Source organism: Aphelocoma coerulescens, chromosome 3, assembly GCF_041296385.1.
Source record: "Aphelocoma coerulescens isolate FSJ_1873_10779 chromosome 3, UR_Acoe_1.0, whole genome shotgun sequence".
Classification (NCBI taxonomy): domain Eukaryota; kingdom Metazoa; phylum Chordata; class Aves; order Passeriformes; family Corvidae; genus Aphelocoma; species Aphelocoma coerulescens.
The window spans coordinates 110,125,492-110,151,424 of record NC_091016.1 but is presented as its reverse complement, the minus strand read 5'-3'; the positions used below and the strand labels follow the sequence as shown (position 1 = coordinate 110,151,424).

General features: G+C 41.4%; 1 protein-coding gene across 1 annotated transcript in view; it reads left to right on the top strand.

Moving 5' to 3' along the window:
• Positions 1 to 766: 766 nt before the first annotated feature.
• The window catches only part of ADAM17 (ADAM metallopeptidase domain 17), a 36,061-nt gene continuing 10,894 nt past the window's right edge, over positions 767 to 25,933 (top strand). The window contains exons 1-11 of the mRNA XM_069011565.1: positions 767 to 993; positions 13,303 to 13,435; positions 14,908 to 15,041; positions 15,945 to 16,033; positions 18,602 to 18,770; positions 19,324 to 19,454; positions 21,148 to 21,237; positions 22,298 to 22,411; positions 22,929 to 23,073; positions 23,613 to 23,701; positions 25,588 to 25,740. Coding sequence (XP_068867666.1) covers positions 897 to 993; positions 13,303 to 13,435; positions 14,908 to 15,041; positions 15,945 to 16,033; positions 18,602 to 18,770; positions 19,324 to 19,454; positions 21,148 to 21,237; positions 22,298 to 22,411; positions 22,929 to 23,073; positions 23,613 to 23,701; positions 25,588 to 25,740 — 1,344 coding nt within the window. The 5' untranslated portion in view covers positions 767 to 896. The remainder of the gene's footprint in view (positions 994 to 13,302; positions 13,436 to 14,907; positions 15,042 to 15,944; positions 16,034 to 18,601; positions 18,771 to 19,323; positions 19,455 to 21,147; positions 21,238 to 22,297; positions 22,412 to 22,928; positions 23,074 to 23,612; positions 23,702 to 25,587; positions 25,741 to 25,933) is intronic.

Genomic DNA, 25,933 nt, shown 5'->3' with positions numbered 1-25,933 from the left:
CCTTCTCCCTTCCCAGAGGCCTGTTCCCACCCTGGGAAAACCATGAGGGGGCTGTGGTGAGGATGTCCCAAGAAAGCACATGCCCTCAGCAGGAAGAGCATTGCCAGCAGATGGAAGGAGGTGATCCTGCCCCTCTATTCAGCTCTAGTGAGGCCACATCTGGGGTTCTGTGTCCAGTTCTGGGCTCCGCAGTGCAAGAGAGACATGGAGCTCCTGAAGCAGGTCCAGCAGAGGCTACAAAGATGATTACAGGACTGGAGCATCTCTCTTACAAGGAAAGGCTGAGGGAGCTGGGCCTGTTCAGTCACAAGAGATGACTGAGAGGGGACCTCACCAATGTGTTTAACTATCTTAAGGGAAGGTGTCAAGAGAATGGAGCCAGACTCCTCTTGGTGGTGCCAAGCAATAGGAAAAGAGGCAACAGGCAGAAATGTATGCTCAGGAAGTTCCACCTGAACATGAGAAAGAACTTTATTGTGTGTGACCAAGCACTGAAACAGATTGTCCAGAGGCTGTGTTGTCTCCCTCCCTAAGTATATTCAAGAACCGTCTGGATGCAATCCTGTGCCATGTGGTCTACCATGACCCTGCAGAAGCAGGGAGGCTGGAGCAGACGCCCCACTGTAACCCCTTAGGCTCTGCCCCATCCCATGTCTCCATGAGGGCAGCACTTACCGCCTCACACCCCCACAGCGCAGCCGGTGCCTCCCCTCCGCACCGCCCCCCGCTCAAGATGGCGGCCCCGCCCGTCCCACAATGCCCCGCGCGCAGCTGCCGCGCTTCCGGGTGCGGGCCCAGGAGGGCAGCGGGCTCGGCGCAGCGGGCGGAAGGCGAAGCTGCCCCGAGTGGATGCGAAGGAACGGGCGCGCAGTGCCGGAGGAAGCCGCGCCCGGACCATGAGGCTTCGACTGTGGCTGGTCCCGGCCCTGGTGCTGCTGTGGGGGCCGGGCGGGCTGGAGGCGCTGGGGCACTCGCAGCGCCCGCAGCGCTACGGTGAGGGCAGGGCGCGACCACGGCAACCGCGGAGGGGAGGGGAGAGAGGGAAGAAGGAGGGAGAGACCACTGCGATGGGGCGGGGGGGGGGAGGTACGGCACCCCGCCTCTGCCAGGGGTTGGTGATGGGTGATGTGTGGAGTGTTGTTGGGCACTCTTTTTGCTGAAGGCATCGCTGATGGGCCGTGTTTGGGGTTACCGCTCTCTGCGGGGAGGCAGGGAGACACCATTGTCTTCACTCTCGAGGTCTGCTGAAGAGTTTTCCTCACAGGAGTTTGCGTTCTGTTAAGGCGGGATAATCACAAAATACGTCGGGTAGGAAGGGACCACAGTGGGTCGTCTGGTCCAGTCTCCATGCTCCTGCAGGGTCATCCTGGATCATATTCCACAGGATTGCATCCAGGCGGTTCTGGACTATCTCCAGTGAGGGAGACTGCACAACCTCACTGGGCAAATCATATAAATGGCTTCCCTTCACAGTTCTGTCTGGAGAGTCACCAGAGAGCCCGAAGCCATTGGAGCTGAAAGTGACCTCTAGAAAAGCTTGACATGGAGGAGAACCGCTGCTTTATTTAACTTCGGTAAACAGTTTTGCGTCTGAGCTGCTTTGCAATGAAGAAGTTGCAGACTTTCGTTTGATAAGCAAAAGCTTGTCACTGAAATGGCAGATGGGCTCTTGCAAGAGGCAGTGGTCGTGTCTAGCCCTTAAGACCCATTTTTACACGCTTCTTGGATCCTTGTCTTTGCTCCATTTTTTCTCCTCTCTACCATAGTTCCTCATCACTGGAGCAGCAAAATTTTTGTTTCCTTTAAAAGCTTTGTCTGGCCCCACATGAAAACTCATGTTTTGAAAATCAAAGGTACAAAAATGATTTTGTGATAAGTTCTGTTGGTTTCCTTGAGCCCATCACTATGCAGGGTGAGGATTCACATGTGATGATGCTGACATTCAAGTTGGCAACTGAACTGTCTAAAGACAGTCTCCAAACACTGTTCCAGTGATTAATCAGCTGTACATTCTCACAGAGATATTTGTCCTGCCTTCAGTCGGTGAGGCCAACAGGGACTGCTTCAAGTCTCCTTTCTTGGCTTAGATCTCTCAGCACAGTTTCTGACAGGTGTCCAGGGTGCACCTCTGCCCTCTCCTGCACCTGAGGTGGATTTGTGGTTCTGTGCACACCTCAGCAGTTGGTGGCTGCAGGGACCTGGGAAGGATGGGGCTTAGTGGTGGATGCTCCAGGAAGTGTAATAGAAACAAAACAAACACAGCGTGTCCTTTCAACATCAGGCAGATCATGAGGTCCTGAACAGAGGTTGCATCTTGGGCTGTCAGATCTTCATGCCTTTTAAAGGACCTGTCTGCTATGAGTTTGTGCAGTCTTTATCTGACAGCTTTTATTTTCTTGGCTCATGTACCACCATGCCTGGACTATGAGCTATTCAATTTTATGAAATGCTGCATGGAGAAGAACCTTCTTTCTTCTTTTTCTAAACGTTGACCATTTCTGCTGTCAGAAATCGTCAATATGGAAGAATTACTGATTTTCTTCACGCCTTTAGTGACTTACACACCTATGTAATTGGTCTCATTTGTACTATCTTTTTTAAGTGAGAAAATATTAATCTATGTGATAATTCTTAGTATGAGGAAAGAATCATGACTTTATTGGTCACTTTTTTCTGTATATTTTGTGTTGGGTATTTATTTATTTGAGATGTATGATCAGGACTGCAGGACACCATTTGTAATACAGAGGCAGCATAAATTTGTAATGATGAGTGCTTTTGATTTTGTTTCCTTTCTGAGTAGTTTTTTATCTTCAATAGTCACTCCAAGCTCTATTTTCTTTGTGGGTTTTGTTGTTTTGTTTTGTTGCTTTTTTTTTTTGCTTTGAGTGGTAATAATTATACTGAAATATTTGGCCATGTAAATACAGTGAGGAATTATTTTCCTCATGTGTTATTTTGCACATTCATACCTTGAATTTTATCACACATTTTGTTCTGTTGTCTAGTAAACTAAATTTACAAAAGTATTTTGTGAGAGAGCTTGAAAAATCCATGTGTGCTACATTAGCTGCTACTTCTATCCACGCTTTACTCCCATATACATATATATATATATATGCTAATACATAGGAGGCACTACTTCCCTAATATCTTATTTAGCCCTGGGTCTAGTAACTTACACTTTGTTGTTATTATTATCTGTTTGCCAGGTCAGGACATTGAATGTATTTGTTGATTAGCCCTTAGATGGTACCTGGAGTGGAAATTGGTCCTTTCAGACCCCCTGCTCCACACCAGTGGCACAGTAGTCCCACACCACAGTTAGTAGTTGACCAGTTCTATTTTAGCAGTGCTTTTTAACTCTTGGGTTAATACATTCATATCCTGCTGATTTACTGGTCATTTTCTAGACTTACTATAAAGCCTGTTTTCCTGGGTCTTGAACACAGGTCTTTACATATATTCTATCATGATAAGCTTTTGGGGAACTTTTTAATCTCCTCTGCAGTGAGTACTAAGGTCAATTACTGCCTTACTTCTTGGTACTGGCCTTTAGCATCCATTCTTGGGGCTGTATTTGCAGCTGACTTGTTTTACAAGCCCTTTTGGTTATTTAGCTGTGTGGTTTCTTCTCATAAAATAAAAAATATTTCAAGTATTAGCTTTATGCCTTTTACAAGCTGTTTCTTAAAATACTTTTGCCTGTTTTATTATGGTTTTATGTTCATCTTTTTGTTGGAGTTCTGTTGTCCTCATCTTACAGCTTGGTTTTCTAAATATCATCTTTTCCCTCTAATAATTTGAGTGTTATTATTTTGAAAGCTCTGTTTAACCACTGCTTAATTTTTGGGAACTGAAATCAGATTTATGATAAGCACTATCCTTAAGGAAGTTTAATGAACTAACATTTTGTGATTTATGTTTAGAACTTCTTGCTTATTACTCTGAGTTTGGTTTTTCAAGGAAGAAAAAAAATTGTACCATGAAAAAAGAATTTGACAAAGAATAGAATAAGTGATAAAAAGATGTGGGTCATTTTCCAGCTTTTTTCAACTGAAGTAATCTTAGGGTGTGGTGCTCCAGGAGTCTAAACTGATCTAAAATGGGACTGCCACAACCTGACCTCAGCTTTCCAATCCCTTCCCCATTCCTTTGAGTAGATTCATGGAATGTGAGCTGTCTGGCAGGTAATCTCTTTTTTTGTTTGGGTTTTTTTCTTTCCTTTTTTTTTTTGGTGGTTTGGGGTTTTTGTTTGATTTTGTTTTATTTTCAGTAAAGGGTGTATTTTTTCCTTGTGAAGTTCATTATTGTGGAGCAGCTCACAGTGTGACTGTCTGAGCACCCGCCCCTTTGTTTTTGGGGGTGGAAGTGGTTTGTGTTCCAGGTGAGGGATGAAGGCAGGATAATATGCACCTCAGTTTGTCTTTCAGTATACTCTTTTTAGTAATGTTGACATCAGGGATTAATTTCTAGAGAAATGGGACTCTACTAGTCAGTACAGTGACTGATACTGTAGTTTGGCCCCTGAAAAATTAGTGTCAACTCTTTCAAAATTATTCTCTTTGTTGTCATTTATCTCTGAAGATATTTTTTTATAGCTATAAAATATTTATGCTGTTTGTCTTGGAGTTCAGACATATCTGGATGGTAACAGAGTTTAATGTACTTGAGAAGAATAACAGTGCAAATATCCAGCTTGGGTACTGAATAGGTGAATAGATCACTGAATATAACTAAAGAACTGCTTGGATCTGTATTATGGTACAGTGATACAAGTTGTGTGCTGCCACTAAGCAGCATGTATCCAGGATTACCCCCAACAGAGTCTAGATGTAAAATGTGTCTTACTCTACTGTTACCACCTTTGAATGAGAACTTTTTATCATGAGCTAGATAGGGAACTAAAATAAGATAGTTGTTCCTATGCTGGGCAGATGATATTCTTTGAATCACTCACTTAGGGGTCTTTTTCTACCTGCCAAATTGCACTACTAAAATCTGACGTAAGTACCCTGATTTTCAGCAGTTTTTTCTCCACACTGCAGAAGTACCATGCAGAACTCAGAACAGCTGTGTGAGCTGGAGAAATGACAAATGGTTCAGTGCAAACCTACTTAATGCACATCAGAAGACTAGGATTTAGAAGTTGTTGATTGAAAAAAACAAATGGTGATGGTGTTGATGAATAAACCAGGGGAGCTAAGTGATACAGAGGGCAGCATAAATTGATTTGCAGTCAGTTTTGAATTCTTCACGCTTGATGTGACAAAATGCAGCAAGTCCAAAAGGCCAGGAATGTAACTGGCTGGCAGAGAGTTAAGGGATTGGAAGTTTAGCTTGGTGTCAAAAATGTGCAGTGAGATAATTAGTGACAAAAATCTTTATGCAAGATTAAATTTTATCCTGCTGAACTGAGGCTTCTGTTGGAGACTAAGGCAAGACCTAGGTGAAGGTCAAATGATTCATTTCCCTACCAGGATCTTCCTTTTTTTTACTGTTTCTTACCCCATTTGGACATCCTTTGAAGCAAGACTACTGTTTTAGATGGAGCTGGTTTTGCAGTTTGTCCCCAAAAGCCGAAGGTTGAGAGTGTTTCTCACCATGCATCACATAGTGGAGAATTCAAGGACACACAATCCCACAGCATGTGATCCTTTCCCAGGATGTGGTGGGGTTATTTCAAAATCATTACAGGAATTCGTTGATGCAGTGTTTTTGTCTCAGTATAAACAGCAAATGCTTGGTGTAGACATGGCCTTATTCAATGCAAATTATCAGTATTATTTTGGGTTGTGGATTAGCAATCTTTTCCATGAAGTTACTTATTATCAAGGTTTTCCAGAACTTTTCTCAGATTTGTTTTCACTTGTTCATATGAATAGGTCAGTGTTTCCATTTCCAACTGAAAAAAGTGATTGAAGTGTAGTTTCTGTGAGAAGTACTCAAGGTCAACAAAAAGAATGTCAATGCTACATTAAAGTCTAATTAATAAGAATTACCTTTAACCATTGCAAGATTTTTGTAATGGGAACATAATCCAGTGCTCAGCTTGAGTTTGGTTTTCAGTAGTGCCAATTTGTTCTGACCTTCAAGCAGACAAAAAGTAAAATTCCTGTTTGCATTTAAGATTTGGGATGGTTTAATTTTCCTCCCACTGTAAAAACTGACAACTTCACTGCTGCTGTACACTGCTGATGGCAGCAGTGACTCATCTCAGTTTCATGCTTCTACCACTCTGGAATTTTTGTGTGCATGTGCAGAAGCCCCAGCATGGATTTCTGCTCCGTGGCTGGAAGGGCTGAGTGAGGAAGCACAGTGAGCCATACTCTAACGCTCTGGCATTCTGACTTTACATTAGGATTTAGTTGTGTGTTTAGTAGTCAGCAGATAGAGATAGAAGTTTATGTTTAACTTCTGTTATAAACAGGTTGATTTTCTCCCCCCAGCTTTTATATAAACTGTAGGAGTCTGAGTTTGCCAGACTGATGATGGGAAGTGCTTTGCTGTGCAACCAAGAACCAGGTTTCTTTAACGAAGAGCTGTTAATCCTGCTGTCCTTTTCTGTGATTTTCATGTGCAGCACATGAACTTGTCTGTTTTGGGGATGTCCTGCATCAGTGGTCTAATGTCCCTCTCAGTGGTTCTAATGGTCTTCCTGTATCTTTTATTCTTGCCGATACATGTGATAGTACTGCCCATCTTTGTCACCTGTGCGCTGCATCTCTTCACACTGTCCATCCCTGTCTTCCTGTGCTGTCTTAATATGCATTATTTGTACTTTTTTTCCCTTCTTGATATTTGCATTTTTAACCTATGTAGGTGCATGGACTGGGAAGCGGGAAGACAAGGGCGCTCTGTTATGAAGGGAGGCACCTGTAGCTGCCACCCAGTAGATGTTGATCCATAATTACTGACGTGTTGAACAAGATCACGATATCCCTTGGTTTCCTTGCTCACCTTTTCAGGGTGTTACTGAAATAGTAAAGTTCTCCTCCTCAGTACCTGTGACGTGCCTCGAATTTTGGAAGATCGTGTATGAATGAGTCCAAATTTGTATCCACAAGGAGAAGAAATGCAGTCAGAAGTGAAGGGGTTGGTCTCGCAAGTGTAGTCTAGACAGTAATTTGTGTCTACCTAGAATCAGCTCCACTCAAACTTATTTTGTGACACAGCAGGATTTTGTGATGTGGTATCTTTGTACAGTAGTGAGGCTTGTAGTTTTCTGAGAGCCAGACAAATGATCTGTTTGCAGAGAACACTGCGTCCTGTGACTGGGCAGTTCCTCTCTGCAGGATGTATGAAAGCATGTGATTTGGGGGTGGGTCACATTTTGGGGGTTTTTTTGAGCATCGAGTCATATGATGCTGTCCTGTTGTAATGTTGGAATGTAATTCTGTTGGAATGGCTGAATTGCCCTTGTTTCACTTTAATTATGAGGATGTTAATTCAGTGGACTTCCTTATTTTTAATAATGTCAGTATTTGGCAGGATATTGCTTTTTTTTTTTTTTTTATTTTGAAAAGTCATCTGTTGTCATTAATAGGACAGACTGTTACTAAATCGAGTAGATCCAGTAGTATAAGTTTTGTTCCTCTCTGGTCCTTATTTAAGACATGCTTAGTGAAGGAGATAATTTGCAAGGTTGGAAGTGTGTGAGGTAACGTGTAGGAGCCATTGTGGGTATTCAGCTGTATTCAAAACCTCCAGAAAATTACCTGTACAGCTTCTGCTAAACAGAATTTGCGCCCTTAAGGAAGTATTCCCACTGCCCAGAAACAGATGTTTATTTTACTGTGGGGAAAAAAACTTTGAAGTAGTATAAAGGTGCAGCTTCATGAACAAGTTTTTCCTGAGATGAGCTAAAGGGTTTTTAGTAAGCTGTTAGGTTTTCCATGATATCCATCACTGGCATGTCTGGATGTGTGATAAGGAGAGAGTAGTTGCCCAGTGTAACTGCAGGAGAAGTGCCCTGTGGAGTAGCTGCTGGACAATAAAGCAGCAGCATCCCTGCCCTCCCAGCTTGAGGGCTGGGTAACCGTACCCCGAGGCTTCATCTGCTGCTGAGTGAGTGAGTTTGGGCACCTTTTTTTCTCACGTGGTTTAACAAGTTTGGTGCTGCTGGGACTGAGTCAAAAACATGCCTTCTAAAACGTTCAGCAGGGCTGACGTGGCTGGCCATTCTTAGTAACAGGTTTGTCCAGAAGTGTGCTCAAAGAGAGTGTAAACCTTTATCTTGTTATGGTTTATTAGAACACTGACATGTATTTGGTTCTTGCTTTGAACTTGTTTCTCACACAAGTTCTTCTGTTTCCATGTTCTTGATGAGCAAAACAGCAACCACTCTTCAGTGGAAACAAATAAACATGATTTATCTAAACTGTTAAAAGCATGGGCTGTTCTGTGTGGGATGAGTGTTTCAATTCACTTTGTATTGTGTCTGGCAATGGCTCTGTACCAGATGTACTGCAGAAGGATGTAACAGCACATGCAAGGAGCTGTTACAGATGAACCTTCTCAATGCGTCCTCTTCATCGGCAGTCTCCCAAAAGCAGCATAAGCTGTTCAGAGAAGGTACCCACAAACATTTAGGCATGACTGCATCACCTCCTGCTGGCACAGACCATTTGTGTACCCAGTTGAAATGTGAATATATTTGCCTTCTCCATTAGCACTCCCTGGACTGGTGCTGCAGCCACACAATCTGGCTGTATTGCAGCCAGTGAGCGGCTGTTACCACAAACACAGGGGCAGCTGTTTTATGTAGGGTGATGGAGACCTGCTTTAGCTCTTGTGGTTCTGGTTGGAAAGACTCCAGTCTGTGTTTCCTGGTCTAAATTCTGAGACTTTGAATTATATTTCAAATTACTGTATTTGGTTACTTTAATTAAAATATTTTAATGTACTAAGAAGAGCATATATAATGAAATAGTAACAATAAACAATATGGAGCCCTTCAACTGTTCAGTCACTCCTCGGCTGAATTAGAAAAATTGTTACTAGTCAGCTGCTCATAAGCTTTTGATAGGTATTTGATACTCATTGGAAATCAGCTTGAGATCAGAACCCAGATGTAGTTGATGAGTGCCACACTTGGGAGATGACACTGATTTAACTGTCCCACTGCAAAATCCTTCCTGAGTGTGTTTGCAGTGTTTGTCCTAGGACTGCTCCCTGTAGGTTTGTCATCCCATTCTGCCTTTGACAGAAAAATTATTTCTGCTTTTATTTCCTTTGGGATGATTGGAGAAATAACTGCAACTATTCCTGCAAACCCCACTGATTATGTAGTGGTCTTTTTTAAATCTCAAATGTAATATTTTTTTTTTAATGTTGGATCTCGAGTTTTAGGTAGGGACATTTTCTGTCACGGGGTAATTTTGAAGAGAGTTTTTAAAAATATTAATTATATCTTCTGGATTAAAATGTCATGCTTCTAGATAAGCTTAACCTTTCCATAAATAATGCAGTGCAAAAGAATGCTTATGAAATGGCTGACTTGCCATATTTACTTGTTGGTTTCTGGGCAATAGATGTGGCATGAGATCATGGGAATTTATTGTTGTACTTACGAAAGCCAAGCTGGTTGGAGAAGGGTGACATTGGTATTTGAATTGCTAGCTGAGCACTGAAAGAGAAACTTCTTTTGGAAGTACATGCTGTGGCCTCCAACTCAGGGAGTTAAGCTCTTGCCCAGTGCATTCTTGAGCTCTTTGGTGCTGGAGCAGAGTTTATTAAAAGATATTTTCCTGTGTTAAGTCTCAAAGTCTAGTGCCAGGAGGCTTTTAGCCCAGAAACAAGGTGAGATAAAAGAGGGAAGAGTTGGTGAGTTCAAAGCTGGGGGTAGAGGAGGATCACTGCTATGGGTTTCTTCTTGAGAGCTTTGGGATATCATCTTTGTCACCGATGTTCCTTCCCTGTCTCTCTTTCAAACTCAAGATCTGTATGTTCTTGGGAGGTTTCCCTCCAGAAAAGAAAGGTACCTTGAGGTGAAGGCTGGTGACAATAAATATATACTTGGCATAATAGGATGCAATTAAGGCGTTCCCTAAAAAGACAGGAATGCAGAAGTCTAGGAGGGTGTGGAAGGGAAGGAACCACAAAAAAGTGATTTGGGAAAACTAAGTCAGCTCAGGTCTGTTGAAGCCCATGGGAAATGACTTTTGGACCATAATGAAGATAAGGAGGAAGGAATACCAGAAATATTTTTAAACTTGAATAAGAAGTATAGGCTTTCTATGGCTCCCATCCACAAACTGTTGTACAGTTGGACTCTGTACTGTTCTGTGTTTTGTTTAAAATAGTGACACTTCGTCTTTTATTTTCAGTAAGCCATGAACATGGATTCATTTTCACAATATGAACAGAAAATTTTACAGAAAAATTTTTGTTTGAATGTATTACCAATATATTTTTTCCATATGTCTGATACCATAGCTAGTTAACAGTTATGTTGTTATGTCTGGGAGCAGCATGTCTTAAGCCTCTACTTATGTTGTAAGTAAAATTAAAAGCAAACAAATTTAGGAAGGGTAAGAGGAAATATGAACAAGTGCACTCTTGTTTCAGGGTTACAGGAATTGGGAGTGCCCTGTGTTTCATTTGTTACTTCAATAGAATCATCTTACTCATCTTTGTGAACTTTTTAGGTCTTGTTCTTACTACCCTTCCTGTGTCTCTGTGAGGCATTTCCAGAAGGGTGTTTGTGTACATTAAGGTGGAGCAGGACTTGCCTACCAAATAAAAGAGCCTGATTTTTTTAGTAGACTTCTCAGTTCTCTTGCCATGAAACTGAGACATTTTGTCTGGCCATAGTGGCAACTGCATCTTGCTCTTTGGCACGGCATTCTCTTGATTCTGGTCTGTACTTCACAGGCAGAGGTGCAAAAGGACAGTCATGTTTTATAGCTGGGGTTGTGTCTCTCGGGCAGACCTTGTGCTTGGCAAGTCCCCAAATAGTGTGGCAGTGGTACCACACCTCATGTTTCCTGCCCCACGTACCACACGCTTGGTCCATATCATAAACCAGTGTTGGATATCCTGTATATCAACATTCACTTTAACTGAGGGGTCAGCTCTAGCTGACTGTGGTGAGACAATCTCAAGTTTGATTAAAAGAATTCAAAAATTGGCAGTTTAATGAGGTTGTTTTTTTCAGAATTGATTTCCCTGCCTGTTCCTACCCCCTTCCTAGGTGGTTCTGAATGATGGCAAATGCCAGACAAAAAGAAATTAATTAGAACAGACTTTTTAATTAAAAAAGGGCTGTTTGGAGGGTAAAGTTAGCCATTTACTCACTGCATGGCTCTAGTGAACCAGCTCTGCAGCACATGGCAAGCTAATGATGAAGGCCCTGCCTGGCATGCAGCAGTGGGGCACATAGAGGGAAAACCCCCACAACAGAAAATATGGTAATAGAAACTTGCCTTTGCATATAACCCGAAACACATGGTAATCGATTGCAGGTGCTCTCGACCTGTGGGTTGTAAACAGAAATCAGGAAATTGCAACTGCACTGCCCTTCCTGTGTTGCTCAAGGGCTGGGGAGGAGTAGCTGGGGAGGGAGAAGCCTGGGAACCGCTGTTTGGTGGCTTCTGCTGCCCAAGAAAGCAGCCATGTCGCCCATCCCTCGCTCTGCGAGTGGGTCTGGTGCAGGGCCACGAGGGCTGTGAGAGTCATCTTTTCTTCTGTACCTTCCTCACTTCAGTGTACACAAGCACACTCGTGCCCTTACACTGCTGGTTAGTTCTCCCCACCCACCCCCTTGCAAAAGGAAAAGCAAGGTGCTTCCCTTGCCCTGATCAATGTATGTGTTCTTAAAGCTTTCCTGAGCTTTGGAGGCATGGATCTGGGGATAAATTATGGTACTGAGTGTCGGGTTTCAGAAACCTGTATTATTTCAAGAGCTGTAAGCATCTAGATTTCAAGTTGGCAATCTTGTTTCATTGCACAATAGCCAGTAAAACAGCTTATTAGTGGTGCTGCTTTACTTAAAAGTCCAGTAAAACACACGAGGTGGCTTTGCTGAGTGGTGTAAGCTAGTGACCAGGGGCTCTGAAGGAATGCTACCTTCCTTTACAAAAATCCTCTTTGGTAGCTATCAGGCCTGATTTAGCAGCATAGCTGGAAGTGGAGGGGAAAAAAACAGGGAATTTTTAAAATAAAGAATGTCTTTATTAAAGCGCTTCCGTCTCTTGTAAAACATACCTGAATCCTCATTTGATGCAGTGAAGAGTGAACACCTCTGTCGAAGAAGGAAAACATTGATGTGGGAATAAGAGTCTCTGGTTAAGGCTGTAAATAGCAACTGCATCTCTCAGTGCTGGTGGAAGCCAAGGTGGTTGTTGGGTGTCTTGCTGGGTGGTGGGTGCTCCAGAGGAGGAGTGTGGATGGGTGCTTTGGTGAAGGAATGCCTTATGAAATAGCAGGAGGCTTTATCAGCAAGAGCCAAACACTGTTGGCAGCTGTTGTGCACTTGTTAATGGTGGAAACATCTGCAGAGTAGTGACCTGAATTTGTAATTTGTGTACTGCTCCCATAGGAATTCAGGCACTTGGTCTCCTTTCTCTGAACAACTTTTCATGTTCTAAGTAGGAGAAGGAATTTTGTATGATGGTAAGGTATTGGGAAACCAGGTTATCTCACATGAGTTGCCTTGTTAGTTCTGATTGACTGTGCTATGCAGATACCTGTTCTAGCTACTGTTGGGCAGAAAGGCCCAATACAGTCCCAATCTGCAATTAATTTGGTGTCAGTCTCCTCACAGATGGGATGGGGAGAGAATCAGAAGGGTAAAGGTGAGATAACTCGTAGGTTGAGATGGAAACAGTTTAATAGCAAAAGCTGTTCATAACAGCAAAGCAAAACAAGGGAATTAATAGGTTAAACTGTTTTCTTCCTCAGACTCATGTGCGGACCAGCAGATGCGGAGAGTAATTCCCTCCAGAGAAATGGGGACATTCTCCCCCATTTAGTTTCTGGGGGTCAGCCAGGGAGGGCACTAGTTCTGCATTGCTGAATGTCATTGCTGTGACAGTAAAAATGATGAGTTGGTTGCTTAGAAATTGTAGAAAAAGTGAAGCAAACTCTGTTGGTCTCTCTCAGATTGTGTCTTGTCACACTCTGTGATTTCTACTTGCCTATGCAAAATGGACCTTTACAGAAATGTACAATAATTATCCTAAAATCAGAGCAAAGTGTGGTCTTGCTGTTGAAATGGGAGGCTCTGGTTTGCTCTTTTTTTATGTGTGCATTTGGAAATAAAGTCTTTTGAAACTAAAACTTTGCTTGTTGGTCTTTCAGACACAGTTGAGTCCATGCTTTCAGACTACGACATCCTTTCTGTGTCTAGCATCCAGCAACACTCACTGAAGAAGAGAGACCTCCAGCCTGAGACACATGTAGAGAGGCTCTTAAGTTTTTCAGCCCTGAAAAGGTAATTAAATCATCTGCAATGAAATACCATGGTATTTTCCTTCCGTTTGTGATGAATAATGTGCAGTTTCAAACCCAGAAATTGTCTTGTTTTCTGTCATGACTGACCAGTTCTTTTAGGTTAGTGATCTGTGTGGTTATATGACTTCAGAGAGGGTCAGAGGAAAGGGGAAAATAAGTTATGTTTTATTGCTCTGATGGCTGAAGTGGCAGTAATTCAGGATTTCTTAGGTTTAGTTTCATGTAGATTACTGCCACTGATTGGGTTGGATCCCTTAGACCTCTTCTGGCAACGTTGTCAGTACTTCTTGAATGTCCTCTGGCTCTTGTAAATCTCAGCCTTCAGTTTGGGTACTGTGTGGGGTGTGTTGCCCAAGAGATTCACTATATTTATTTTCATGGAGGTTTAATCCTTTTCCTACTGAGTATAAATGTCCCATTAAATAAAATACTTTTTAAAAATCTTTTGTTTGGTTGGTTTGGTTTTGTTTTTTGGTTTTTGTTATAAGATGGGAAATAAAAGCTCAGGTGAATGGGGGAAGGAGAAATAGAAGGGAGCAGGCATGAAGATCGCAGGGATTTTATTCTGAGAGTCAGAAAAGTGCCTTGCAGGTATTTGAGTGCTGAAATTGTGAATCTGAAATGGGGAGCAGGGTGAGAATAACACTTTGTATTAACAAATGTATATAGTTTTTTGTTCATTTGACTTCTTTTGTCTTCTGTGTTCTCATGTGCCTTCCCCTCTGTCATCTTCAGCTGTCATGCAAGTTATGCATAATTTTTGAATCTCTGAATGTTTGGAAGGGTGGTTTTTAAGTTTGGAGGGTCAGTTATGAAAGGTTAATGGGATCAAATGTCTGACTGTCCCTGTTTTGCACTGCCTCATGCACTCTGGCTTTAGGGTGAGGTTGCAATACTGCCGGTGATGATTACAGAATAATTGCAGAGGAGCATGCCAAAAATGTTTGACCCAAAGTCCACATAAACCAAGATCCCATGAGGCTTCTTCTTGAGAAGGTTATCAGCTTACTTCTTGGGATAGTGTTTAGTTTTTGTGACAATATATTGTAAAAAATGTACAGAGTTCAGGTTTCTGTTTATGGTCTTTTGCCTGTATTATGTCAGAAAATAAGAACTTTAAGATAATTTAATTTAAAATAGATGAAGAAATTTCTTGGTCTGTTTTTTTTAAATAGTTACCAGTAACTGGTTTTGCTTGACTGCAGATAGAGAAGGCACATCATGAGCAAACTCTGACTGTTTTGGATTTTGGAGTTAATTTTTTTTTAACTTTTCTTAAAATTAAACATCTGTGACTCTTAAAATATTTACAGTTATCAATTACACAGTATAGCCTGCTTATCAGCATTAATGCTTTTTAACTTCTTTTGGACTCTCAGTAAAATGGAGATTGAATGTATCTGTTATGTGTATACTTTGCTTAAAAATAAATGTAAGTAAATTCTTTTACAGGCACTTTAAATTATACTTAACTGCAACTGCTGAACACTTTTCAGAAAAATTTCAAGCATTAATTGTGGATGGTGAAGGCAAGGAAAAGGAGTATCGTGTTCAATGGCAAGACTTCTTCACCGGACATGTTGTTGGTTAGTATGAAGGAGACTATGGGTCAATGCTGAGAAACCACAGCTTTGCTTGAGTCTCTTGGGCAGAGTAAATGGTATATTTCCCTCATTTTCATCAGATATGGTTAGAATGAAGAAATAAATGTAATTCTTATCCCCTTGGGTTTTCTGGTTTTGTTTTTGTGGTGTGTTTGGGGATTTTTTTAGGTTTGGTGGGTGGTAAGGTTTATTGCATCAAGCTCCTAAGATAGGATTCTTGTGTTTAGTTTGGCAGAACACAAAGGTGTAATTTACTTAAGCAGCAGCTTGCAAATTATTATTTTTTTTAAGAGTTGATGGTAGCTTTAACTCCATCTGGAATGTAGAACTTGAATGTTCCTTGCCCCAGAACACAAAGCCGAGGTAGAGGTGATGCACTGATGCCCAGACTGTTCAATTAAAAAACTTCAAGATAGTTCTTTGCAGATTACTTTTCTGTAAAGAAATATAATGCTCCACTTTCAGGCAGTACTAATGCTTCTGCTAAGTTGTTTTGATTTCTGTGTTGCCTTTGTGGCAAAGTGAGACTTTTCCACTGGAATGCAGGCTGACGCCGTGAAATTACTGTCTGATAGTAGTTAGATGCACGCTACTTTTGTTGGCAGAAATATTATGTGTCCCATTACTAATCCTCAGAGCCATCTCAACACTTTCTGCAAAATTACCTGTTAAACCTGAGTCTCGTTGACTGTGACTGTTAGGAAGTTAAGTCTTGGGGGAAGTGCTGATTAATTTCTTTTTTTCTTTAAATTGAACAGTACAGAGACTGAGGAAGTAATTTGTCATGAGGTTTAGGAACAATTAAAAGCCCCCAAAAAATGTAATGTGTGCAGGAGCACATGCAAACAGCTGAATTAATTTAATTCTTCCATGCTTATGTTAAAGGAGAGCATAATTCCAAGGTTGTGGCACATATTGGGGATGAAGATTTTACAGTGCGAATCAATACTGATGGAGAAGAATACAATATTGAGGTACGCTTTGCTGTGGAAAACTGTATCCAGACAATCACCTTCTTTTCCTCTGGGTGTTCCTAGTTAGTTGTGTTGACACTTCCGTAGCTCAGACTAGATTTGGTGGTAGTGTTTGTTTTGGGGTGAGTAGGGAGGAGGGAGAGAAATAAGAAACCAATTTGGCTTGCAAGTGTTGACTTTTATTAGTGAGTGACATTATCTGACAGTTGTGTGTTTTGGATACATCAGGGAGAAGGTATATTTTAAACAGGAAAGGGTTTCAGAAGCAGAAATGGATAATGTTAGTAATTAGTGATGATCATGGCCTCTAACAAACTGTGGCAGTCTAAACAGAGTCGATGTCTGTGAAGCTTTTTAAAACTGGCTTTGTTACATCTTGGAAGTTTGCCCATTCTTAGAGCTTCATTGAAAATCTGATATTTTATCTGAAAATCTGGTTATTTTTCCCTACTCCCTTGTTTTTTACCATTTTCATTGCTTGCGTTATTTTGAACTCTTGGTTAAAAAAAACATACTCAACAAATATATAATTAGAGATTGTCATAATGAGTTGTTCAGTGCAGTATATTCCCAGACACAAGCAGTATTAGAATGGCTTGAATAACAGTAATTATGGCTGAGTGTTATATGGATATTGTAATTTTCTTCAGACCCAAGGATATGCAGAATTATGAGTAAACCTGAGAAATCTAGTCATGTTTAAGTATAAAACTGTGATCAAAATGCCCAAATCACTGTACTTGAGTTTTACATGAAGAACATACAGTAGCTGTTTGATTGTGATGTAAAGCATTTTTGTGTTAGTGGTGCAGAGCAGTGTGGGTGTGCTTTGGCTCTCTGTGCAGCCAAGGCCCTGCTCCTGGCTAGCTGTGCAGCTGAGGGCAGGCAATAGTGTGCAGCCTCTGGCTTGCCCACGCTGCCTTGCTGGTGGTGTCCCCAGGTCAGCTTTGGCCACTAACCAGCCCCAGATGAGATGATTCCCATGTGCAGTCACAGAGGGAGCATGCCTGAGTCTATTCCCCAAAGGCAGCATGAACAAAGCTGCTCTGCCATTTCCTGCCTTTGTTTTCAAGGTAGTTGTGTACGTTTGGAATGGCTGTGGGCCTTTGTGTAAACCACTGTTGCCTTCACACCTTGCCTTAGTGTGCAAAACCCTCAGTTTTGTGCTGCAGACATATGGCTGCTGGCATGGCACAGCCTTCACGTTTTGGGACCTTTTTGCTGTGAAGCGAAAGCACAGTGTGCTAAATAATGGCTGGCTGAAGCTGCAAGAGCACTGCCTAAGAGCCAGAGGAGACCCAGAGCCAGGTGCTCTATGTTGTGGATGCAGGCAGTCTGTGCTGCTTGGCTTTGGCCAAAGAACTGACCCTGTCCATGCTGTATTTGGTGTATGTTGGTGTATGTATGTCCATGGTGTATGTTGCTGTAGCTTTAACATTCAGATAATAATAGGACTTGTCAATAAAGTAAAAAGATGGTTTGTATGCATCTGCTGTGAGAATTGGTGTCTTTCCTTGAGATTTCATGGTCTTTGGTTTTGGAGAAATTTTAATGCTTATGAGTGACTTGAGTAGCTATTGAACATCAAAGAGCCCATATTCTGCTGTGTGCTTAAAGGCTCTGTTACCTGCCACCTCCTGTGCTTCTGGTGAGTGCATTTGTTAGCATGTTGGAATCGTGTGTTCCACTCGTCAGAGGAAATAATTTCAGGAGATGGGACTACGTGATTACACGGATTTATGGTTTAAGATAACAGAACGCATCAGTCAAGGCGTGAGGCTTTACAATACCTCTGAATAATGGTGAAAGTCACAAGATTTAGAGTTAATTTATAACTTTTGAATCCAATAGGCACTTAAAATGACTCTTTGTTTTGGATTTATGACCTATCACCTGTGGCACTTCTCACTGCAATGCAGCTGCGTTTTGACCAATAAATTCTCATGTCATGTACACACAGATGTCTCTCTTATACCATCTACATTCTTAACTTAAACTATATAAAATCACACTATTATATTTAAAACCCTCCACCAACACCCATTTACTTATAACTATAGGAACACAGACTCGTGATCCTCTTGCTTAAGGTTTATAAATCTCTGTCAATTAAGCCAGACCTACCCTCTTCCAGGGTTGTAAATCAAAGCCTCCTTTAATTGCAGGAGTTTCTACTCCTCTGTCTCCCACATTAGCCCAGTTAAAGATCTCCTCCTGGCTCCATGCTGTTACAGAGGGGAGGAGATGAACCTGAGAAGCCTCCTCAGCTTGCTCAGATTCTGAGGGGAAGAAAAATTGTCTCTCCTATGGCTTCATCAGGTAGCTGCCACTACTCTGTTGAGATGCTCTCAGACTTTTGGTGGATTACCATGTACCAGGAGAGAGTTGACTTCTCTTGGCTTTCTTGAGGATGTCATTTTATCAGTAGATTTGTTGCTGTGAGTGGAGTGCATTTGTGTATTTGTGTGTACGCAGAGAGCTGTGGAGACATGATGGTACACACATAAAGATTTTTACTTATCTAGACTTTGCATTCACTGTGTTCCTAACTTCTCCTTGTGCTGTCAGCCACTGTGGAGATTTGTAGATGATGTGGAAGATGAAAGACTGTTGGTCTACAGATCTGAAGATATCAAAGATTTCTCAAGATTGCAGTCCCCCAAAGTGTGTGGTTATTTAAAGCTGAGTGAAGATGAGCTATTGCCAAAAGGACTGGAAGACAGGGAGCAAAATGAAGGTGAGTGTCCATACCTTGGTAGAGCAGCATCTTTGAAACAAATTAGCTCTTTCAATGCACTGTGGGCATGGAGGGGGGAAGCAGCACTCCTTATGCCTTTTAAAACAACTTTGTACTTCTGTGCACTCTGCAGTGGGACCTGTTTGGCCTCTATGGTCACTCAAGGTATCCATCTTGAGCTATGATGGGGTTTTGAGAGTTTTTGGTCCCTCTTTCCTCTGTCCTTTGCTGTGTCAGCAAAAGTTGGGATAATGGATAAGAACAGGAGGAGGAGAGGTGTTAAGGCTGTGGTGATGACCATAAAAGCTCCACAGGTAAATCTGATGAATAACTCAAGTTTCACTGCTATGCATTCCTGTCCTTACAGTAAGTTTGAAGACTCTTAGGAAGACAAAATTTAAGAGCAGCTATTAAAAAAAAAGCCCAGACTAAAACTAAACATTCCCATTCTCCTCCCAGGACCCCATCCACACTCACATTCAGGCCTTAAATAAGGACAATAGATGCAGCAGTGGTAGTAGTATTGAGTGTTTATTTGAAATATTTACTTTAGAAAGCACCCATCGGAAGAAAAGAGCCATTCCAGAGAGCTCCAAAAATACATGCAAGATGTTGGTGGTGGCAGACCATCGTTTCTTCAAGTACATGGGCCGTGGGGAAGAGAGCACCACTATAAACTATTTGGTAAGTAAATGTACCCTGCTAAAATTTGCTGGAATAGATGCAGGAAAACACAGGGATCCAGTAGTTAAAGCAACATACAGCTTATACTAATTTTGTACACACAGCTTTTACCTGGGAAAGTGCTAAATCATGCTTTAAAAATACTTTACAATTAAGCAAAAGTAGTTCAATAGTCTTCAAATTTCACTTAAAAGCAAATACCTTCCTTTCATACACTTCTGTTGACTATGCCATTTTCTTCCCAGGAACTTCTCTCAGTCAGAGCTCTAGAGTCTCCTGGATTTTGAAATCCACTGCAAATGAGCATCTTTAAAGTTCTAGCATGTTTAATGATGTTAAAGCAACTCATATAGATCTTTTTCAAATTCTTTCAGGAGTCTTTGTCCAGAACAATAGAATTAGAAGCAGGCCCAGTAAACAACTTGTTCAGTTGTACATTTCTGTTGTGGATTAACCCCAGCAGGCAGCTCAGCCTCAGGCAGCCACTTGCTCTCTCCTCACAGATGGGATGGGGAGAGAATCAGAAGGGTAAAGGTGAGATAACTTGTAGGTTGAGATGGAAACAATTTAATAGCAAAAGCTGTTCATAACAGCAAAGCAAAACAAGGGAATTAATTCACTGCTTCCCATCAGCAGGCAGGTGTTCAGCCATCCTCAGGAAAGCAGGGCTCCATCCTGTGTACCAATTGCCTAGTGGCCCAGCCAAAACACTGGGGTTGTTTCTGAAAGGTTTTTTGTGAACTAGAACAAGGCCTACCCACAGGCTTTCAGCAGAAGTGGAGAGTATGGGCGTTTGGGGACCAGAGACAAAACCAAATGAAAACACATTTGGAGGCCTGTTGTTTGTCAGAAGTTTCTTTCTGAGCTTGACTCTTTGAAATGCTAATCACACTGTTCCACTTTTGCTGGCTTTTTGACCTTTCTGTCCCCAGAAATGCTTTTATGGTCTTCAGGTAAGGAGGTCTCATTTGGTGTGTTTGCAGAGGTGCTCTTATCTCAGCATCTGACATGTGCTGAGGCTGACCCCTGTTGTGTTTCCTGGGTAGATGGGTACTGTTAACGACACAGTGATTGGAAAACTAAAGTATAAACTATTATTGAGTGGCTCTGAATGTCCCTTCTCATTCTCAGCAAGTTTGGTGGTTTATATTTAGTAGAAGGTGTTTTATTAAGAGAACAGCTTGAAAAGGGAGGTATTGATTGTGAGCACTGACAAGAGACTTTCTGGAACCTTGTGCTTGAACCATAATGAGGAAAATAATAGGTTTTTGGCTGGGTGAGGGAAGCAAGCCTGGGGGGTCAGTTAAACTAGTTAAGCACCATGCTAAAACAAAGCAGTAAAAACAGCTCCCTCCTCTGCCCTTCCCCTCAAAGAAATCTGGAAAATGAGTGTTTGAACAAAGTATTTTCCAAAATGTCTTGTTCTTGATATTATTGCTCTTCCACTACACAAACAAAAGTGATAAATGGAAAAGTTTGTGCTATTTTTTTATGATGGAAAATTTTCAAGTGTATTGGATAATACTGATCCAAAACCAACAGTACTTGGATCCAGGGAGTTTGTCTTGTTACCTTATACGAGGTTCAATTTTAATTCAAGTGACTGTTTCTGGGTAAGTGTGTTGCAGTTTCTCTGAGTGTCTTTTGCTCCATGAAAGCTTGATTGGGTAACTTGTTTTTCTCTTCTGCACAGATTGAATTGATAGACAGAGTAGATGACATCTACCGAAACACTTCCTGGGACGATGGAACCTTCAATGGGTACGGCATACAGATAGAACAGGTATTCACTGGACTCTGCAGAGGGCTTCCAAGTTAAAGGAACGTGGTTTAAATAGCGAGGTTTCTGATTATTTTGTCTGGGGTTTTGTCTGGTTAGGGCTAAAATAATAAAATCCTACATTATTAACTCCAGCCAGGAGCACTCAGAAATAGCATCTTGCCAGCATTAATGATCTGACACATGATGCCCATTTTCAGCTCCTTGTAGTGTTTGAGATGTGAATTTTCAGGGAGAATCTTTCCATATTTATTCTTAATTCAAAATTGCTTTTCTTTTCCTGAATATGAGCAAGTTTTGTTTCTGTCAGACTTAGGCATTTACTTCATATTTCTGTCGCTGGTGTTTGGCTTACAAAGCCTGAGTGCGCCTCAAACACAGGTGAAAACACACAAATCTTGCCTGAAGAGCTTTAATGACCCCGTTAGACATCATGTGTAGAGGCTTGTATATATGGACACAGGGATGTAGTGACTTCAGGTTCTAAGATGGTGTCTCAAAGTTAGTGCACAGAAATCTGGAAAACAGCATTAAAACCAGGAGGAATCCATCAGCTCAGCGTACTTCAAGAGCTGTGATGTGGGACATGGAGACTAATGATACAGGCCAGCTGCCCCTTTGCTGGGAAAAGATCTGCAGGAATAAAGAAGGAGTAGTACTTGGGCAGGGAGGGTGTAGAGAACATTATGAACTAATTCTGGGTTACTGAGAAAGTAGCAATCTTTTAACTCACATTTTGGTTAGCTGGAACTCTGAAATGATTTGGGGTTATTTATACTGGTTGTATTTGTTTGGAGTTTTTCTAAAAGTAAAATGCACTTCACAGCAGAATTTACAGTGAAAACTTCTGACATCCTGTAAAAGGGTTGCTTAGAATGTAGTTATGATTTAGTTGGTGTATTTAACTAGCAGAGGCTGGAAAGTTAATATTAGAATCATGCTGAGTCTGAATTTTTCTCCTTACAGATCTATTGAGACATTTAAAATTACATCGAAACCTTTTCTGTAGCTATAAAATTGACCAAAATTCCTCTTCATTATTGTTGCCCTTTTTGAAATGTAGATTATCATCCACAATGAGCCGAATCCTGTAAAACCTGGAGAAAGGCATTACAATATGGCAAGAAGTTACCCAGATGATAAGAAAGATGCCTGGGATGTGAAAATGCTGCTAGAGGTAGGTTGTAAAAAATTGTGCCCCTTACAGAGACTTACTCATTCATACAGCTGCTCTGTAGTAACGAGTGAAAGTCCTCTGCTCCCTCTGCATGACGTGTAGATGTCACACAAAGTCAAACCAGCTGCTGTGCCCTGTAGCCCGTGGTAAAGGACTCCCTTGCATAATTACAGAGCAGACATCAATTAGTCTTATTAATGTGGTCTGAGTCAGAAAGGCAGTCCTGATATGTCTGGCCCTGAGACTGGCTGCCTTGTGACCTTCATCAAGTTATTGTACTTGGCTTTGTCCTCACTGTGAAAAGGGAAAATGAATAGACAAGTTATGTAAATGAATGTATACAGTGTACTTGGGCATTAGTTTAATTTCCTGCAGCTCTGTAGCATGGCTAAACAGATGCTGTTTTCTGACTTAACCAGATCTAGGAGGTACTTGTCTGGCACATTCAATAAATGTTATTATCTCTAGACTTCTAACATGCACTGTAAGCTAACAAGAGATTTGATTTTTTTTTAAGCAATTTAGCTGTGATATTGCTGAGAAAGCAGCTCATGTGTGCCTTGCTCATCTCTTCACGTATCAAGATTTTGACATGGGAACACTTGGACTGGCTTATGTTGGCTCTCCCAGACCTAACAGCCATGGTGGCATTTGTCCTAAAGGCAAGGCTTCTTTTTCTTCTGTCCCAGTTGTGGGTTAAAAGCTAGTTTTTGTTATTCATGTTTAATTCTTCTCTCCAACTTTTATGGAGTATGTTGTGTAATTTGCATAGACTCTAGTAGTTGTTTTTTTACATAGAAGGGATGGCCATTTTTTTGGCTGGAGCTGGAAAAAGCAGGAAGGATAAAAGTCACTGAACAAAGTCACTAAGCTATCTGGTGTGAAGAAGCTGTATAGAAAAAACCCTTTTCTAAGGGCTGCTTTGTGTGGGCACATCCTGCAGTGGTTCTGGAATGGCAGATGCTGTTGTCTTGGAAATTTCTGCTGGTTTTGCCTTTACTGCAATACATGAGCTGTTGGAGCTGTGCTTGAAAGATTCCCAGCTCCAAAAACTGGCAAGAGGCAGGGTCTCACTAGTGAGCCTGTGAGAACAATAAAGCTGTTCATTTCCCTGGACAAGTATCCCTCTCACCCCAAAAGTACCCTGAAACACAAAAAAAATGTTTCTCAATTTTAATTTGTTTATTTCTCACTTTTGTAGCTTATTACAGTCAAATTGCAAAGAAGGATATCTATCTGAACAGTGGCTTGACCAGCACCAAGAACTATGGGAAGACCATCCTGACAAAGGTAGGAGAGCATCCTCCTCATGTGTGTGTGCTGGTGATGTGTGCCGTGGGATTGTGACAAGTTTCTGTGCTCTTTCAGAAAAGAGCTGCTGGCTTTCCATTTGAGTCAGATCTCTGGGTACAAGGGTATAGATCATAAAACAAAAATCATCTTTTTTGTTGTAGCTGACAAGGGGAGTCAGGACTGAATGGAAGTGAAAATTGAATTCACTGTGAAACAGGAACGAGGAAACAGCTGGTGTCTCATAGGAGATGTAGTTTTCTAGATATAAACAGGTTTTTGATGTCTAAAGATGAATTTAAATGTATTTTGCTTTAACAAAAAATCCCCAAATAAACAACGAAGCTCTAACAAAACAAACCCTCAAACAGAACAAACAGGCAAAGCAGGTAGTTTGAGGCTTTTAATGCAATTCCTCCACCTGATTTTTGTGTGTCCTGAGTAACTAGAGCAGAGAACAGTATAGTAGACAGGACTTATTAGTGCTAATACTAAGCTTAATGTAAGTTGACACTTTCTGGATTTTTTTTCCATACTTTATTAGATAGTAAATACACAAATGAGCTTTGAAAGCCTGAATATTACCTTTGTCTCACTTGTAAAGACACCAGAGCAGTGCCTCTGTCTGCATCTAATAAATCTTTGCAGTTGGGCATATTTCACTTTTGCTGAGTTCTGCCGGCTCTTCAGCTGTGCTTTTCTGTAGCGTGATTATAATAGGAATTTATAATTGATGTGTGGGCTAAAACTTGGCACAGAAACTATCAGGAAGATAGGGAAAAAAGACAGTAAAGCTTTGTGTTAGAGGGATGCTGGCAGAGATCTCTAGCTGTTGCCATGCTATTTGCATTTGTTGTTCAATCTCCAGACTGGAGTTCTGCCTTGGATTATGAAGGAAGTTGAGTCTTCTGTCTTCCCAGTGGCAGGCTTAGGGCTTGGGACAATGGTTCACATGAGTTTCACAGGGAAAGTGCTTTATGGTGTCCACTTCGATTGAGAAAAAAACAAACAAACCAAAACAACCTTCTTAAAACTCTTCTCCAAATGAAACACAGTGAAGCACAGGAGGGATGCCTGGGCAGCTCTCCTGTCTCTGGCTCCCACATTAGCTGTGCTTAGACACGGACCAGGGCAGCTCATGGCAGCGCTTGGTCCTTCCTGTGCCCACACAGCAGCTGCAGTGAGCTCCTCTGCAGAACTGCCTGGTCTCCTTGTGGTTACCTATATTTCTGTGTGAGTTTAATTTGTGGTTGTCACCTTGTGAGCTTGACATGCTTGCTGGGGAAGGCGCCGTGGGAGGTGCGCAGCGAGCAGAGCCGGTTTGGGATCCTCAGCACAGGCAGCCCTGTCTTGCATAAATGATGTTGGAAATTCATCCCTGTTGGGCCACAGTTGTAGGTGTCTTTCCTAGAAATCATGCAGTAACAGAGTTTATTCAGCACTCCTAATGTCATCATCCATTTAGAAGAAATAATTCTAATGGAAAGATATGTTAAATGAGATTGACTAATTGTAGTAGCTGGTGTTTGTTTGGATTGTGTTTTGGTTTAGCTTTTTATGCCTTCCAGCTGCATGAAAGCAAATTTTCATATTTTAGGCATCTGCATTGCCTTGAAAACAAGTTCAAATTGGTATTCTAGGAAAGCATTTTGCCTTTAAAAGTGATTTAATGTTCAAATCTAGTTCTTGAACTTGACTTTGAAAAGGACCACGATTTTATTTACCTTCATTTCTCCACTTCTAAAAACAGAAAAATGTTCATAGGAAATTCCTGACCGTCTTGGTGTATCTTAGTATTGCTGGTGGCCTGGAAGTAGCTGGGATCTTCTGTCCTTTGCTGCTCAGACTAATTTTTTTCAACATTGCTTTTTTCATATTCAAAAAAGGAGGCTGACCTGGTTACAACACATGAACTTGGACATAACTTTGGAGCAGAGCATGATCCTGACAGTCTGCCAGAGTGTGCCCCCACTGAAGACCAGGGTGGGAAATATGTCATGTATCCTATTGCTGTCAGTGGGGATCATGAAAACAACAAGGTATGGTTGTTTAGTTTTGCATCAACACAAATGTTTTTGCTATGGTCAGTGACCCTTTCATGGCAAATCTATTTAGTTAATGATTCCTGAAGTTTGAAACCACCAGAATGTAATGGATTAGCCATTAGCAAAGAAAACATTTGCATGCAGTTGGGTTCTCTGCAAGATAAGCTCATCTTTGGAATCTAGGTTT